The 19,653-nt window shown below is 38.1% G+C and overlaps 1 protein-coding gene across 2 annotated transcripts in view; it reads left to right on the top strand.

Moving 5' to 3' along the window:
- The first annotated feature begins 1,146 nt into the window (after positions 1 to 1,146).
- The window catches only part of zgc:174356 (uncharacterized protein LOC100137120 homolog), a 97,945-nt gene continuing 79,438 nt past the window's right edge, over positions 1,147 to 19,653 (top strand). For both annotated transcript variants that reach the window (XM_041252820.1, XM_041252821.1), the window contains exon 1: positions 1,147 to 1,544. In XM_041252820.1, coding sequence (XP_041108754.1) covers positions 1,428 to 1,544 — 117 coding nt within the window. In that variant the 5' untranslated portion in view covers positions 1,147 to 1,427. The remainder of the gene's footprint in view (positions 1,545 to 19,653) is intronic.

Genomic DNA, 19,653 nt, shown 5'->3' with positions numbered 1-19,653 from the left:
TTATTATTATTATTATTATTATTATTATTATTATTATTATTATTATTATTATTATTAATCTCACGCAAGGCCAAATTGGAACTCAGACAGAAACTAAATATAACCTCTGTATTTGAATATTAATTAGGTTATTTTCATCTGGAAAGTGAATCTCTCTTCCTAAAAGAAAAATAGCTGGAAATCAAAATTACCTGAAAAGTATTCCAAAATAGCGTAAAAAAAAGGTGAGACTTTTATTTTTCTATGGAAACCCGGCCAATGTGCAGTAACAAAGGCATTACAAACCTGAATGAAGAAGCTGATTTAAAGTGATACAAGCAAATTTAAAATGTAAATCACTTGAATAAATACATGTAAGTGGGGAAAAATACTGTACAGGTAGACAACAGCCTCTACTTATCCCTGGATTATAATACACACAATATATTGTACTAAAATAAGCAATTTTAACCACTATTGGACAAGCAGTTCTCTAGACACAGGTATATGCAAAACTTTAATCAGCAGTACACCTACACACATATGTAAACATGTCTGCCCCGGGGGGGGGGGGGTAATATAATTTTTATTACAGTATACTGGAAATGCTATAATAAGAGGAAGTTTAATCGAGATCTGGAATATTCCTAGATGTTTATTTGCAACTGTATGTATGACAATCACTTCTTGTGAAATCCGAGGAAAAGCTTTTTTATTTATTTTCCCAATTGTTCTATATGAAATTAAGTCTCTTGGTATTAGAGTATGGCTGGCTGAATACAAATGGAAACACTATTACTAACACCTTCTTGCATTCAACCCTTTGCTAGGACAACTTTCGCTTTCTGTTGTACTCTGGGGAAAATAACAAACAAACCTCTCAGAAATGTGTTACCTGGCACCCACACTAACTAGTGCTGTAGGGTTCTTTTATTTTACATTGTGTTTTCTGTGATATCAACAAAAAAAGGTTGGTAAAATAAATGAAGAAATACAATATAATGAGTTAAATGTAGTTAATGTTTAACTGAAACAGCATGTTTTTGTACACTTTGACATGAAGACACACCCCTATTGTATGTAGCCACACCTGCCATTAAGTACACATGGCGGAAGGATTTTATGAGAGCTTTGGCTTCTTTTCACCATTATCCCTGAGTACAAGCCTGTATCTCCCACCTCCTAAATGGAGAAGTCAGGACAGCACTGAGAACTTTAGACATGATTAAAAACCAACAGGAAACCACATGATAGTCAGGAGTTAAAGTTTATAAACTGCCTTACGTACATAGGTTAGATTTTATGCTACTTATCTGCTGGACTCAAGAAACCACTTCAGTTCCTCATATGAAATAGCATGTGACTTCTACACCTAAAAAGCTTTTTGTTCTGGAAAAAGTTCACTGCTGTCGCTATATACAACTGTGGCTCGAGCTGTTTCTACAACAATGTGTGAGAGACTGGACAAAATCAGAAAAATCATAACTGTAGAGCCTGTTATGTTTTTGTTCATGACAGGAACCTTCCTATTCACACCGGCTTATCAGCAGCTGCTAATAGCAAAGGTAAGAAAATATCTACTTTTGAACTTTGAAAAGAAAAGAAAATAGCAGGTAAATGTTTATACAATTATTTTCTTCAAGCACAGAGTTTTAGATTTCAGGATTAACACTATCTCTGTACTGCATTGATATTTGGAATGTGATACATATACTGTGTTGTTATTATTATTAATAATAATTTGAATTAAGCATTTACATCTATATAAACTACAGGAGTTGTGAAGCATCGTATTTACAGTTTTGCATGACCCGTGTAAGATACCAAGACCGTATGTGCCACCGGTAGTTTAATAAACAAAGATCTTTACTGATTTCACCTAAGAACAGCTGTACAAACCAACTGAGAAAATCAGCAGATCAAAATGAAGTCCATATTTCTAATCATTTTATTTTTTGAGGTGAAATAGTTAATTTCTCAGTGTCTTCAAAGACATCTAGTCGAAACATTTGCTACCAATATCAGTACAATTAGAATTGTTTTTGTTTTAGAATTTATTTTCTGTCTGCTGACAGTTCTGGACCATTTAATTTCACACAACATTCAGATTTATTTTTATTTATTTATTTATTTCCTGGACTTACCACATTTGTTTCTCACCAGTAAGTTGTGAGAAAAAAACAAACAAAGCAGATAAATAAATAGTTCATAACATTAGTTATCAGTGTTTTTTTTTATTTTAAATATGTTTTTTTTTATTTTAAATAAACTTTTTTTGAAATAAATACGAAAACATTATATATATATATATATTATATAATATATATATTTTATACTATATATATAGTTATATTATTATATATTATATATAATGGATAAAGGGCAGAATGAATGACTGCAAGGGCGTTTTATAAAACCTATCGTGGATATATACAAGTACATGTATCTGTAAATCATAGATATTAAACAAGTGGGGGGTAAAACTCTACATTATGTACAGGGTTTACATTATTATTATTATTATTATTATTATTATTAGCATTATGTATGTGACAGGATGGCTTTGTGGTGGTGTAGCCAGACCAGGAAGCTGACAGAGACAAACAGGTACTGCGAGTAAAAGCACTGCTGTGTGTATTTCAAACAAAAACAAACTCTCAAACAGAACACCCAAAACGGTAGGTTATGAATGTAACTCTGGTTCCCTGAAAGAGAAGATGACCACCAACTTTATTTTTGGGATATGCCTGCAACAGGTCCGGTATTCACTCCGCATTTTATATCAGATCTGCCGATAGGCCCCTCTGGGTAATGACATCCTCGGTCACGCCTTCCGAAGGAACAAATAGTCACATCGTGTAGCTCACTTCCTCTTTCATGAGGACGACCCATGCAACCTCGTAGGTTGGTGGTCATCATTTCTTTCAGGAAACGTTCCCTTTCAAATCGAATACGACCACCAACAATACTTTTGGGAAAAATATACCAAAGCCCTCGCGAGGGAGCGTGAGCAGAGACAACAGACAAGGGACAACTATGTGCAGGTGACAGGACTGTCTTCACTAGTGCAGGGCTTCCCAACATGTGTGAGACATGGTTAGCCCACAGTGCTTGTTGTGTTTGGGGTGTAGCTGGAAGGTATTGAGCCACGCCTGAAGTGGGTGCATATGGAGTAATCTCAGCTGGAGGGATGATGAGGCTGCAGCCATTTGGCAGTGTGCCCCGCCCATGTGTCTGTGTAGCACGAGTGATTTAAAATATATAGTTGTGTTTAGGCATGGGGATTGCACAATCACTTCACGTGCAGATAAAGTATGTAATAGTATGTGAGCATGGGATTACACAAATTAGTTCACGTGCTGGGATTCAAGTGAATAATTAGCAATTGAATCCTGGCACAACCGTATATGTAGATGCACGTTTCACTCACTCAGGGTTGTGTGTTCGATGAGTGGAGAACGGGTGTGGGAGAAAGTAATTATAAAAGTAAGAGAAAAAGTGCTACTCATCCGAGAGGACTCACACAGTACTTGTTTAGTGTTTGTCCACTGTTTGTTTTGTTTGTCTATTTATTTTGGCCTCAAGTGCCGTGTTTTGTTTTGTTTAACCTTTTATTTTATTTGCAATAAACCAGCGTAAGCAAGCGCCTTCACCATTTCACTCACAGTGCTGTGTGTGTTTCTTCCTGGTATGATGTCACCACTACAAGTCATCTGTAACAGGCCATCCGACCCAGCAGCTTATGGCACAATACCAGGGGTAAGGTCGATCCATGTTAAAACAGGAATAGACAATTCTGTACAGCGGCCACTCTGTCGTCTGACAGGTAGGCTTGCATTGCAAGGGAGTCCAGCCCGCATCCCAATTAAACCATACTTCGCACCAGAACTAGTTGGCTCTTGGCATTGTTAAGGGTGAGATCCAGCCTTGACAGATACTCCGTCATGATCGCCGTGTGGACCACTGCTCCTTCCTGCCACTGGGAACAGATCACCCAGTCGTCCAGGTAGTTCAACACCCTGATCCCTTGCAGCAGCAAGAAAGCTAGGATGGCATCCACACACTTTGAGAACATACAAGAGGCTAAAGATAGGCCAAATGGCAGCATAGAAAACTTGAATACACTTCCCTGAAAGGCAAAACGGAGTTACTTCCTGAGTGCGGGACAAATAGTGATGTGAAAATACCCGTCCTTTAAGTCCACGGTGGTAAACCAGTCACACAGACAGACTGCAAAATGTGACGGTGAGTGACCATTTAGAACCTCCTCTTCCTCAAGAACCCGTTGAGATGTGGGCGAAGGCCACTGTCCTTCTTTGGCACCAGAAAATACCTTGAATAGAACCCCTCCTGTTGGGAGGTGGGTTCTACAAGGCAGATGGCTCATTTGAGAAGAAGTGTAGCTACTTCTTGTTTGTAACCGTGATCCCTCGAAAGGGAGGAGGACCCACGTGGAACCGGTGTGTATGGTGGCGAGCATCCAAGTGTCAAAGGTGCAATTGTGTCAATATTGCAGCTGATGTTGTGTAAAAGGACCACCTGAGTCAACGTGCGTGCCACGGGTGGACACCAGCGTCTCATTCTCATTGTGATGGTGGTCCACTATGAAAGGTGCTATATAAAATAAAGATTGAGATTGATTGATTCTATCCCACACTGCCGCATGGGAAGAGAGAATCGAGGCCATCTGCCGAGATGCCTCATGCTCTCGGTGGAAGTGTTGCAGTTTCTACTCCACCGCTGGCCCGAAGGTATGGCCAGGAGATATCGACGCGTCTAGCAAGGCCAATTTGTCTGCATCAGGGACCCTCGCTTGGGACAGCCAAAGCTGCCTGCGAACTACCACCAGGTTCCGGCCCAGGGCCTGTCCTTGAAAGCCAGAAATCTGGAGTAGCGTGCCTGATACTAGGCACAGCTCCGAAGCAAGCATAGCTGTTTTCTTTAACTTTTGTTTTACTTTCTTTATCGTTCTCCCTCACGTTCTTTCTTCTTCAGAACAACTCCCCCCCCCCCCACCAAACACAGAAAAACAGGGATCCGTTTCAAAAAAGCGATTTGCGACAATTCGGTTATAACAGTTTATTTATTAAATACAATCGATACCAAAAGTTTTGATTTATTCAGTATAATAATAGCTTGCAGACTATTAGCTTGCAAATTGCCTTGCTTTAAACCGGTGACAATGTTGTGCAGCGATTTAAACTTTGAGTCAATTGAAATTTGTTGCCCGATCCTATAAATTCACATCGCAAAGCAGAACACATTGCCTGATGAGACAGAAAAATTGTGTCGTTATTGATCGCAACGGGCAGTGTGTCCCGGGCTTTAATTAAAATAAAAAAAAATGCACGCAGTGATGACATCTGCATCCTCACAACCTCATCGCAATCACAGGACTTTTGTGAATCGGGCCCCTGGGCATTACGTGGTGCTTTCTATTGAATGATCTGCAAGTCGAGAGCGCTACATAACAGTAGCGAGTCAAGGTCAAAGCTGCCTCGCTGGAGGTTCAAAATGTGCCAGCCTGCATCATCAGTGCAGTGGCTGCAAATTGATTTTTTTGAAATATGGATTTGTATGACCAACACATGTGTATAAGTAATATTTTTGTTTTCATTTTAGCTTTTTAAAACATTCTGTAAATTGTAAATAATAATAATAATAATAATAATAATAATAATAATAATAATAATAATAATAATAATAATAACAAACCATGGCTCAACATTCTGTATCAGATATTTACTTTTGTGCATTATAAGCAGTATTCAAATCAATCCATTTACTCCTAAATAAAACAATAGTCTAAAGCTTTGGCTAGATTTACCTTTAGTTGTGGAAACAAAATGACCTCTTTTATAAATTTTTATATATTAGGTGCAAATCTGCATTGAAATACACATATAAAAAGTGGTGCCTGTGCAAATCCTACTGATGTTCATGCTTTCAGAATAGTTAGAGGCTCATTAGAGAACTTGTGCAGTGGAGCAATGTACTATGAACACAGCAGGTTAGTGAGTTTGGAGCAGTAATAGAAAATAATCCACACAGAAAATGGTTTTGTAAGTGGTTCAGTAAACTCCCACATTTCTGTTTTTTTTTTTTGTTCATTGGGCTATGTTTTTTTGAAGGAACAGTACTGAAAACTAAAGCATTATTCAAACCATAGCTTTTTGTTTCTTGAGCAAAATCTGCCAATTAGAAATTCACTGTTAGCTACATGGGGAAGAATACAAGTATAGTTATCAACCAGCATAAGAAGTGTTATATCCAAGTAAGACTCAAATCCAGGTACTGCATACATTCTCAACAACAATTTCCCACCTCCATTGCAATTATGTGCACATATTGTACTGACAACGGGGGGGGTGGGGGGGCACATTGCTTTCTTATCCTGTATAATCATCTGTCAAGCCCTCTAAAACAACATTACAAAGCAATATTTATTTTCCCAAAACCTTTACAAAAATCTTGAGCTATTGTAATGTCACATATTAATGGTTACTCTTTAAAAAGGGCAGCACCAACTATTGTAGAAAGTGCTGTTTTAAATCTATAGATGGACATATTTATGGAAATCGAGCAAAAAATGAAGAATCCAAAAAATGTACAATGGTAGCCATAACCATCTATTCACCTGTCGCGATACTGTCGCTGTGTGATAACAAAAATTCAGCTGCACTTCATTAGTGGCAGAAGACGGCCTAACATGCATTAAACAAAACAACAGGAAGTGCTGTGGACTTCATGTATTTTGTCAGAGCGCAGCTAAATTGCACATGAGTTATGCTCTGATGTTTCTTGATTGTTCACATCCAGCAATAATCAAAAGCAAACAGTTTATATAATCTTAAAATGGCACAGATCTTGCTATCACTGCTTCCACACCTGTGCTGTCTCGGGAGCAACGTAGATGAACACATGCTGTCCTCTGAAGCATGTGCTGTCAGCAGACTGCTTATTTACACACTGCAAACTAACGATGCAACAACCTCAGAGCTACAGTGTCGGAGGACAACGCAGCCCTGGGCAGCTTACAGGCAAGACTGCAAGCACCCGGCCAGACAACAGGGGTTGCTGGTGCGCAATGAGCTGAGGACACCCTGGCCAACCTAGCCTTCCCTCCCCCCGGGTGGTGCTTGGCCAGTTGAGCGCCACCCCCTAGGAACTCCCGGTCATGGTCAGCAATGACGTAGCCTGGATTCAAACTTGCAATCTCCAGGCTATATGGCACATCCGCGCAGAGCGCTTTTACTGGATGTGCCACTCAGGAGCCCCCTGGGGTGTGGAAAATTGAAGTCACACTGTATACGTTATCCATAACTTGTGTCCTATCAAAATACAGTCGGTCAGTGAGTATACCAGTGTGACATCACACCTTGGTGTATTGAATGTAGGCTGCATGAGCTACATAGATGCCAGAATAGAGGGAATTTTAAAATGTGGTGAATCACTGTGGTAACCTGTACTATGTAATTGCATCTATTAGAAAACTGACTCTCTTTTTTTTATTATTTAAGTAAAATAATATTTATTTTTAACTGGGTTAATTTGTTAATTTGTTGGGGTATTCAAATTTTTTCTGTTTGTCATTAAAATTTTACGAGAGTTGTAGTAACTATCTTCTGTTAACATTTTCCAAAATGAACAGGTGGAAAACCCTGTTTTTTATACAGAAGAGATATATAGCCATACGCTGAGGAAGGTCAATGAGGACCAAAACTTGTTTGTGTATGTTTGTCTGTTTGAAATAAAATAAAAAAGTTTAATTTGAACAGCTCGGGATGCTCTGCCACATAAGATATCAAATTTTCTTCTGTAACAGAATCCTGCAGGAAGTCCCACAGTTTATGGGGTTAATTTCCGTGAGATTTCCTGCAGGATTCCTGTACTATATTTTTCACAGAATGTAAAAATCTAAAATATTATTATATATCAGGAATTATTACATCTGCAATACTAGCAAAAGTTAAAGTTCTCATGATATTGCAAAAAAGCTTATGAAAAATGTATATAGTGGGGGGAGGATAAATGAAAATATAGTCCCGAGGGGAAGTCAGGATTACACTTCCCAAAATGCACGGGCCCTGGAATTAGAGTTGGAATTAATTACACCTGAATCTAATGTAATGAGGGACACTTGCCTGGTATTAAAGTTTACATGAGCTGTCTGTCTGCCTTTGTGTAAGAGACCTGTTGGAAGCCAGTGTGTCTGAAAAAAGAAAAGGTATGTAATACTTACAGTGCCTATAGAAAGTCTAAACCCCCTTTCAAAATGTTCACCTTTTGTTGCCTTATAGTCTGGAATTAAAATGCTTTAAAATATATATTTTTGTCATTTATCTACACATCCTACCCCATTAATTAAAAATAAAAACTGAAATAGCTTGGTTGGATAAGTGACCACTCCCCTTGTAATAGCAATCATAAATTAGCTCAGGTGTAACCAATCACCTTCAAAATCACACACCAAGTGAAGTGGCCTCCGCCTGTGTTAAATTATAGTGATTCACATGATTTCAGGATGAATTCAGCAGTTCCTGTTCCATGAGCACCAAAGCACTTTCAAAAGAACTGCGGGAGAACTTCAATCCCGTTTGAAGTAAACACTCAGGAGATTCTGTAGCCATGTGGCAAAAAGTTTTGTGGTCTGATGAAACTAAAATGGAACTTTTTAGCCTAAATGCAAAGCGTTATGTTTGGCATAAACCCAACACAGTGCATCACCCAAAGAACACCATCCCTACTGTGAAGCATGGTGGTGGTAGCATCATGTTATGGGGATGTTTCTCATCGGCAAGGACTGGGGCACTTGTCAGGTTAGAAGGGAAAATGAATGGAGCAAAGTACAAAGAAGTCCTTGAGGAAAACCTGCTGCCCTCTGCAAGATTGCTGTAACTGGGACGGAAGTTCACCTTTCACCATGACAACGACCCAAAGCACACAGCCAAAGCTACACTGGAGTGGCTAAGGAACAAAAAGAAAAATGTCCTTGAGGGCCCAGTTAGAACCCTGACCTAAATCCGATCGAAAATTTGTGGAATGGCTTGAAGATTGCTGTCCACCACCACTCCCCAAGGAACTTGACAGAGCTTGAACAGTTTTGTAAAGACAAATGGTCAAATATTGCCAAATCTAGGTGTGCGAAGTTGGTAGAGACCTATCCCAACAGACTCACAGCTGTAATTGCTGCCAAATGTGCTTCCACCGAGTATTAACTCAGGGAGGTGGAGACCTATACATTATGATTATTATGATCTTTCAGTTTTGTGTTTTTAATATATAATTTTTTTGTCAATAAAAACTTTTTTCGCCTTAACAGTGTGGAGTGTGGTGTGTAGATAAGTGGGAAAAAATCCTCATTTAAATGAAACTCTGAGGCACTGACACAACAAAATGTGAAAAAAGTTCAAGGGGGTGTAGACTTTCTATAGGCACTGTATATATTTTGGTTTTGAAGGCAATTCTCACTCTTGCGAGATAAAGATGCTCTTTGCGTCCAGACAACCTATCGAGAACGATCTATTATCAAGACAGCTAAATTTGGATTCTAGCTTAAATGTAGAATGATGATTGCCTTGTAAAACCCACATCAATTTGTATAAATCACATACAACAAACAATTACTATAGTGTTCATTAACTCAAAGCATGAATTGAAAGCAATAACACTTTTAATACATGCTACCTGAAACAAAACATTAATTTTACTTTAAGGTTGGCTTATTCAACAGTTCATAAGAAGATTAAAACACTACGGGGTAGATTTTCAAGGGTGACTACATTTTAGTCAAACATTCAAAGTTACACATCTCCTTAGATGACTACATTTTGGTCAAGATGTTCAAAAACTAAATATGGAATTTGTTTTTCATTTAGTAATGACTCTCTTAATTAAGACGACTTTTTGTTATTAGATAAATATCTCTCCTTTTCATTTATGATAAAAAAAAAAGCATCAGACCTTGCATTAGAACACGATTGAATTTTTAAAGTACAGTATTTTTTCGCCCATGCAAAAGGGACAGAGAAAATACATTTGGGTTATAGTGCAACTTAAATTGAATGAAAACTTTCTGGTATGCTGTACCCCATAGCAATACATAAATACTGCTTGATAATTTACTTAAAACTGCTCAGACTTTACTTGAGGACTTTTTCGTGTTTATTGACTGCATTATGAACATGGTACTGTTCTGATTTTTCCACGTTTATTTTGTTATAGCAACTTTAATTAAATTTTGGGTAAACTCCAAAAACTAATGTGATGAAGTGTTGAGAAAACACAGAAGATGCAAAATTGGGGAAGATTATTAACGTAAATTAACGTATAATCCCGTATGACAAGAATTCTACAGTTTTACTATAGAAATCTTATAGTAAAATGTAGTTAATTGGGACATACTATAGAGAAATACTATAGAATTCTACAGTAAATATTATTCAACACCACTTGACAAAGTAGTACAAACAGAAATACTATATAAATACTATAGGCTATTATAGGAAGACTATAGGGCACTATAGAAATCCTATATGATCTTATAGTAATACTATAGATTATGTAAGGGAGGAACTATACACACACAAACCTAATTCTTTTTCAGCAATCAATACATGATTCAGACTTGATATTTCTTTAAGATTAAGATAAATAATGTTCACAAACATTACAACCATTACAACACATCTGTCTTCCTCTTGTCAACTCTCATCGCTTTCCACTCTCAGTTTTCCACTGTGTTCTTGCATGTGACAGCAGCAGGCACATTTTTGTAGACGTGCTCTACACGCCATTGGAGCAGGTCTAAATTTAGACGCCTAAATGACTGTTTAGACAGAGTCTAAATGTTTGAAAATCACATGTAAATATGGTAATGAACTACAACCCGACTAGGCATCGATAAATGGGGCAGGGTGTCTAAGGACATGAACATGGGAATTTAGACGCTTTAGAAAATCGCTCTGACACTAGACCCCCAACCAAATGTCTAAAAAGCTGAGTTACACCCATCTAAACCCCTTAGACACCTTTGGAAATCTAGCCCTACGTGTTAATACTTAACAGGCTATTGGCTATCCTGCTGGCAGAGAAGTCCAAGTTATTCCACTGAAACAGCAATTCCTCCACCAATATGCACACTCTTCGTCCGGTTATGTCTGAGATATTCCGCCTCAAACTCTGGCACTGCTAGCTCTATAGATTGAGTATATTTCAATCTCTGTCAACTTCAAATATTCATCCAACTCTTTCTCCAGTGATCAGTCAGGGCTAAGTTAGAGATTTGGTTACAAGTACTTTTAAAATTTTAAACTTCTTACGCTGCAGACTCCCACACCAAGGCAAACACCAGATTAGTTATTTCGTATCAGAGTTTCTGAAAACGATATCTCTGTTCAAGCCAGTGTTGGCTGGGTCTTCGGATTGTTAAAGTTCAGAGACTCGTTTATGTGTCAACAGCCTTGGATTTCATGTCAGGAGCCCTGTTTAAAAATTGTGCTTATCTTTTTGTAACTCCTCTCTTCACCCCTGTGATTGGATAGTTTGTTTATTTTGGGCTGTGCCCGAGTCCATGTGGGGTGTTTCCCATTGGTTGCTCTCGTTCCGAGATGGCCCATTGTTCTCAATTGGTCTGCTGTTTCGCCGTGGCAGCTGGATTTATGAGGTGTCTTGTTCTCTCTCAGTAGTGTCAAGGCATTCAAAACCATCTGGTTTTACCTTTTAAAAGACACTGCCAGCGCCACAGGATTTATTCAGCGCTGGTGAAGATAAACCACTTGTCCAGTATTTAGTTTATTACTCTTTTTAAAAGCATTCTTTGTCAGGGGGAGAGATTATGACCAAGTTGACACAGAGAATGGCTTAGGACTCACTTCCCTGTATATTCTGTTTCTGCTAATTTCATACACAGAATGATAAAATGATACAACCTGATGCTACAGCACTGAAGGGCAGCAGCCTCGGGAGAAAAATAAAATAAAAGTAGATAAAAAAATTAAAACTGAAAAGAACGAAGTTGAACAATTTTTTTTGTTAAATATGCAAAAAGTATGTTAATGTAACATTATTCCACAGGCTTCTTTTGACTCTGTGAAGCACAATGATTTAATTATATAGGGAGATGCAAAACTTTTGGCCACAGCTGTGCTGCTAATTCACCTTGTTCTAATATTTCACCACTAATGTTAATTTTATAGTTTATTACAGATGATGTATCTACTGTTTGGAACAGCATACAAACATACAACCTTGTGGCCAGTGTTGAATGCACTACATATACATCTTGTACAACAAAATATGATTGTACCACATTAACAGTAATTATTTAAACAAGTCTAAAAGTGAAAGGAAAACATGAAATAATGAGAAATTGTACATAGAAATTGTGTCAAGAAAGCACAACTTTTATTGATTAATGATCATATTTTCAGTATTTAAAAAATCTCTGGACACATTTATTTCAATATTCTTACCTAAAATGACCTCTGTTTTCTCTGGATTAAGGACTGGTTTAGCAACTAATCCTTATTTGCATTTCCAGTCCTTTCAGAAAGGTCATGCGTGGCTTGTTTCCTGTCCAAATACAGCCACAGGTCTTTGACTGTTGCTGAGCAAGAATCGCTTCCTCTCCCACATGCTTGTGTTATTATAACAACTCCAGACATAGCCTGGTCAATCTAAATAGAAACAGTTCCACATTTCTCACAATTAGGCTTTAATTTAGCTAAAAGAATATTCTGCAGTACCTTATTCAGAAATGCTGTCAAAGTTATTGTGCACACTAAGGGTGGGCATACAAAGTTTAGATTTCAGGAGTTGGCTATTACTGAAAAACTGCATGAATCTTGCTAAGTGATCTAAATGTGTCATAACATAAAATGAGTGCTTTTAATCTTGACGTTTTCATTGATTGATTAATCACACCTGTTTGCTAGTGATATGAAATTGTGTTGAAAGTAATACAAAGTATTAACAAAATACTATTGTAGCTAGGCAATTGGTGGGGGAAAAAAAAAACTCTTCCAGACAGATGTTTGTGGAACACTGTTTACCGCAAATGTTTCATAATGCCAGCTATTGTATAATACACATATTTACAGTATAATCGTAAATCTCGAAAAACTACTCACTTCTAAATCTTTTGTAGTTGTTTTTGTATTACTTTAGTATAAATACATAAATTTGGATTCATATGTTGTTTTTTTCCGACTTTATGTGAACGAAAAGGCACACATTTGCCCGTTTTCCCATTGGAAATAGTGATAATAGTGAAATATCACTGTCCTGGTCACAAAAGCAAAGTTTGTGGGGAATAATAGCCATTTTCTATACTTTTGAGGCATAAGCAATTAGGAAATAACACTTATTACTCAGGAACAAAAACAAACAAAAAAATTGTTACATGGTGTAATTAATAAACGTGAGGAAGACAAAGATTAGTTTAAATGACTTTAAAATACAAAGAACTCTACCTGGGATTGTTATTAAAGAAGAGAACAACTAATAATTAAAGACTACATTAATGGACTGAATTGACCTACTGGGAATGGACAGTTTTACTGGAAGAAATTAGGTTTTATTAAAAAAAAAAAAAAAAAAAAAAGCCAAAAACGTGACACTGCTCTGCAAGACGTTACAGATTGTCAACACTGCATCAACTCTGCAAAAGAAATGGGGTATTCCCAATTAAACTAAAGAATAGAAAGATTTACAGATACTTCGGGAATTAAGTAAATGTTTATTTGCAGAAATGTTGATAGGGGTGTGTGTGTGACAAGTATGAGAGGTGCGTGCTGATGTTGCGTGGTGAGGGAAGTGCTCAGTGCGTTGTGGACTGGGTCCATGGCTGCAGCCCCTTGCTTTCACTCCTCCTCTGCAACAACAAACAAACACATAATACAGAAAACAATAAACACAGCTCCGGCCGTCAGTTTCACTTTTCAGCACAGGGCAGCGTACTGACGTAGCTGCTTCCCCTTTGTACCCATACACCCCTCCCTGCAAACAACCCGTCGCCATGGTTACTCCAATAGAGGGCAGTCCCACAGCTGCTTGCAATGGAGTCATTCCGCGTACTTCCAAATATGCACCCCACCTTCCAGTTTCCACCTACCATGAAGGTGGTCCATCTATGAGGCAGTCTTTACACGGCGCCCTTTTTTGTTGGGAGGGAGATTTACAATATCGATTCTTTCTCTATCACAGGGTGTAATGTAAAAGTGGGTGTGTTATATTTTATTTTCTTACAAAAGGGGCCAGTTTTAACATTTATGAGGTTTGCATGCAGGGCAATTTACACGTGAAATTACGATGCACATGCACGTTTGGGAGAATTACTAGTGTAAATCAGGTTTTGCCAAAGAGAGGGATAGGGTAAATAACACAGGAAAATCCACACCAAGTTTTGCATGGAAACCCACATCTCACGTGTTAATTGTGAATGAGCTTGTTTACCCTTAAGTGACATCACTATATAATGTGGATTGTAAGTCGGCAGAAAGTAAGTGGCTAATGGGCGGATTTATGATTAGCAGTGGTGTAGTTCACTTTAATGATAATATGGGTGGCTTTTTTATTAATGTTTTTTGCTGTGTCTGGCCTATCATGTTGTATATCTATGGTGGGTTTATAGTTCTGTATAAAACCACTTACCATGAACTGCGTTATGCCCTTGTTTTTTTTTTTTTGAACAAATGTGTTTTATTTATTTAAAGAGAAAAGAACAACATGGGACAATACATAACACAACATAATATAAAAACACAAACACAAACCACGCCCCCCCCCCCCCCCCCCCCCCCCCCCCCCCCCTTTCCTCTATGGATTTCATTCCAATGGAGCTTATAATAATGACCTGACAATGGTCGCAGCTGCACTCCATGCCTCCACAGTCCCCCCTCCCGGCACCATGAATTCGGGCAGTAGACAGTTCCATATGGATAATGTCAAGGAAAGTGAGGAGCCAATGTTGCCAAGGGAGGGAGTGGGGTGGCTCCCAGTGGAGTGCCAGTAATCAAATCCTCTTCTGCTGCCGTGAGAGATCGAGAGTACAGTCATCATTCAGGAGAAGGGCCCGAGGAGAACATGGAATATTCGTGTTAAGAAGAGTGGATAAGGATGAGGAAACTCGGGCCCAAAAGTGAGCCATATCTGGACACTCCCAAAACATATGTAAAAAAGTACCCATAGCACCCTGGTGGCAGAGCATGCACAAGGGGCTGGGGGTAAGTCGCATTTGAAAACGTCTGCAAGGAGTTAAATATACCCTGTGAAAAAAATTGAAATGAATCATTTGATGATTAGGGTTCCTGGAAGCCAGATTTATGTTGTCAGAGTGTTCCAGAAAATCTCGTCATCTCCAAAATTCAGATCTCTATTCCATACAGTAAAAAGTGCTAGAGGTTTATAAGAGGTCTTTAAAAGAAAGATGTAAATGGCTGAAGCCAACCCTTTTGTTTTGCCTTGTTTATCTAATAATTTGTGAAGTGGGTGTATAGGCAGCTGTGCTCCCCAGGGAACACCATAGGCACGCATTGCAGAACAGAGACGTAAATAGGAAAAGAAAGAAGATCCTGGCAAGTTATATTGAAATTGCAAATCATGGAACGCATAATTATGTATACCATTATTACTCCACTGTGAAAAAGAGAAAGGAGAATTGCCTGTGAGGAGTTTGTATTTATGGAAGATAGGTGAATGGGAATGCCATTTAGTTTGGGAACTTGTAAGCTTACCTACCAGATGCCACATAGCAATTAAATAAGAAATTATAGGGCCAAAGTGCAATTTACACTGTCTGAGGGGGACATTGGCGTAGATTAAATCTTGGAGTCTATAAGGGGAGATTATGTCTTCCTCAAGAGGACGCCAAGATACAGGAGTATCAGGAGCAAGCCAAACAGAGATTGGGCGTAGAATAAATGAGTAGAAATAAAATTTAAAATTTGGGAGAGTCAAACACCCCATGGATTTTTTGCTCTGCAAAGTGAAAAATTTGATGCGTGGTTGTTTCTGTTTCCATATAAATCTGGAGATTCTTGTATGCAGTCTATCCCAATACCCTGATGGGGGAGGTAAAGGAATCGTTGAGCTATAAAAATGAATGCGAGTAAGAACGTTCCTTTTTTATGATGGAAATTACGAGCCTGAAGAGAATTAGGAAAGTGCATCCACCTGTTCAAATCTGTGTTCACCTGCTTAAAGACTTTATTAAAGTTATTTCCTGTGGTAAATGTAAAGAAGGATAAATCTCAACATCCAGATATTTGAAGTGTTTAACCAGTGGCACTATCGAGGGTATGTTGGTTCTTGTCATTGCAGAATTTAAGGGTAGCAATGCAGATTTAGACCAGTTAACTTTGTATCCCGACATTGCACTGAAATCATCGTAAATAGTCAGCAGATGAGGTAGGGATTGGGAAACATTGTCTACGTATAATAATATATCATCTGCATACAGCGATATGTGATGTTGGGTATTATTGACAGAAATATTGGTAGAGTCAGTCGATTGACGAACTGCCTGAGCTAGAGGTTCAAGAGATAGGGCAAACAACAAGGGCGAGAGTGGACAACCCTGACGAGTGTCCCTAGAGATAACAAATTGGGGAGAACACGATTGGCCTGTCAAGACCATTGCAGAGGGATTGGCATATAAAAGCTTAACCATATCAATAAACCTGGAACCCAAACCCATATAGTCCAGAACTAAACACAAATAAATCCCATTCGGGTCTTTCAAATGCCTTCTCAGCGTCTAATGAGAGAACTGCACATACGGAAGCAATGTCAGCAGCAGCATGTATAATATATAGGAGACGGCAGATGTTATCAGACGCAAGGCGAGTTTTAATAACGTTATGCCCTTGTTATTGTATTAAATACGTTTGAGAATGTTTGAGAATACCCTTGCTGTAAAAACTACACAAAGTTAAACACGTTAATAAATATAGTTGGTAAACTGGATGTCATTAGCTAGCTTGATAGCCCACAACAGCGCAACAACATCCAACAAGTTGCTGATGCCCTCTCAGAACTGACCAAATAAAATTCCAAATGAATGTATTTATTGTGTTTTATTTGTTTGCATCATTAATATTTAACACAACAGTAAATCTAACACAACTTAAAAGAAAGGAGAGAATCTCTGACAGCACAAGCCTCCTTACATCGCTGCTGTCCAATTGAAACTGGTGTCTGAGGTAACCTTCACAGTTGCCGTCCGGAAATAATAATCGGGACTGGGCTTGTAACGGGTAACACTGGTAACCTTCCCCATCTGTCTCACAGGCAGCCACTGATTCCTGAACACCACATTTTGTTATTGACAAGAATTTGTGCAGGATACAGCAGGCAGTGGCAATTCTGGGGACAAACTAATGCTGCACTTCAGTCCGTTTCATCACTATCTGCCACCTCCCTTACAAGTGCCCACTACCTGTATTTGCTCAGGCATGGTGTTGACTGCTTCCTCAGCAGAGTGAAAAGCCCGGTTTACTCGAGTAAAATAAATTGAGCAAATGGAAACCAAAAAAAGCATTTTACACAAGACATTTTTCTAGAGCAAATGTCTCCAGCTAAAAAAAAAAAACATGCATGGAAACTCTACCATTGCTGACAGCAACTAATAACGAAACAGAAAAGAAAATGTGTTTGTTACATGAGTCTTATTAAAGATTATATATATATATATATATATATATATATATATATATATATATATATATATATATATATATATATACACACACAACAGACTGATCAAGAATGAAGTATCCTATTAAGTAGAATTCACTGAATGTATATTAATTTATTTCATATTTACTCAACAGTTATTCTCTTGCATATTGAACGTACTGACCTGAGAATATAACAGTTCTAACAGTTAATGTATTGCTTTCACATGTAATTGACCATTCTTGCTTATAGCCATTAATGAATGCTGTTTTGATAGTAGTCTTTTTTCCCACTTTTGTACCGTCTTATTTACAAACATTTGATAACATTTATAAAAGATATACCAATGTTGTGTGATTTATTGTGCAATTGTTTCCTCACGATCTTGAGTTTGTTAGTGAGAAATTTGTGACCAAGATTGCTAACTGAATTAAATCATTGACTGTTTATCTAAACACCAATACTCCCTACAGTCATGTGTAGCACTATACAGCTTTGAAAAAACAAAAAAAGTCCTATGAATCTGTAAATCAAATTTAAGTCCAGTTCCTATAGATTTTTCACCATGTCAGTCAGAGGCTAATGAAATACTTGAATTAAGTCAAAGGCGTCCTGAAACAAATCTCTGGAGTATTCAGTATAAAACATGGAGCCAGATATACAAAAGTACATTATAAAAAAGCTTGGATAAATTAAGTGCTGTGATTGGCTTAACAAGATCACATGACCATGCAGTAAGACTTGTTCTGGCACACAGCTATGACATCATAGACCAACTTACTTACCTGATATATTAATATTACATCACCTTAATAGTAACAATTATTTTAATTAACAATTAAGTGTTTCTGTAGGTAAAAAATAAGCTAGTTTACATGTGTGATTATTTCACATGACTCCACAATACACGTGAAACTTGTCAGGGAAAGCTTATGAAAATGTCCCCAAAAACGGTCTCAGTATTTTACCAAGAAAGACTCCATTTTTTGTGAGATTCTAGGAAAAGCTTGTGAAATCTATGCCCACTTACACATGTAAACATGAGTTTCTTGTCCTTTCCTAAAGCTGCTATCAAAGTCACATGGGAATATGTACGTTACCACAGTCGAAACATTGCAGCAGGGAATTTAATGTTTTTGTTTGCAGTATTTCCTTTATCAGATGGATGTTGCAATAACCCCTTTTTTCTCAGTCTTCCCTATAACTTTGCATAACGCTGATCATACACGGATCTAAATGTGTTTATAAAGTATCATACAGATTGTATTTACCAAGTTTTTGTTTCAAACTATTACTAAAAATGTTTGGTAAACTACATCCCGGGCTTGTGAATTCAGGTGGTTACAGCTACTGTACAGTACTTCAGAATACACCAGGGACGTTGTAAGTGGGGGTGCAGCCGCACCCCCACATGCTGAGGTAGGGTGCACCGGCAACTTTTCTCGTTACCTTTATTTTATGTTTTCGGTAAGAACTCAGAAGAGACATTCAATAGTTAAGGTATATTAAAGTAAGCTAATGTAGCAATCTCGGGCTCATCACACACAGGCGGAGGGCAGGTGCAAACCCGAGACCTCTCACACTAAAGCATAACACCAATACCGCTGTACAAAAGAGCCGGCTTATGCCTTCGTATGTGATCACCTCAGCTACCAGCCCTGCTGCTGCCTTTCCCCGTGCACGCTACTCTTACATCTGTTTTAATAGATTTATAACTGTGTGTCACAAAGACGGCCGAGTGAGTGACGTCAGAACCAGGAAGGAATAAAATACACAAAGACAGAACAGATGAATGTGAAATGATGAGACGCTTGCTTGCGCCGGTTTATCGTAAATAAAAAGGTTTAAACAAACACGAAAAACACAGGACATAGCACATTCGCCAAAATAAAAAAACAAACAAAAACGGACTAACACTTTACAAATGGTGAGCAGATCGACAAACAAACACGGCGAGTTAAATAAACAAGTATTGTGCTGGTCCCACCAGCACGCAAT

This window comes from Polyodon spathula, chromosome 6 (genome assembly GCF_017654505.1).
Source record: "Polyodon spathula isolate WHYD16114869_AA chromosome 6, ASM1765450v1, whole genome shotgun sequence".
Taxonomy (NCBI): domain Eukaryota; kingdom Metazoa; phylum Chordata; class Actinopteri; order Acipenseriformes; family Polyodontidae; genus Polyodon; species Polyodon spathula.
Note: the sequence above shows the minus strand (reverse complement) of the source record. Positions and strands in the feature narration are given on the sequence as shown.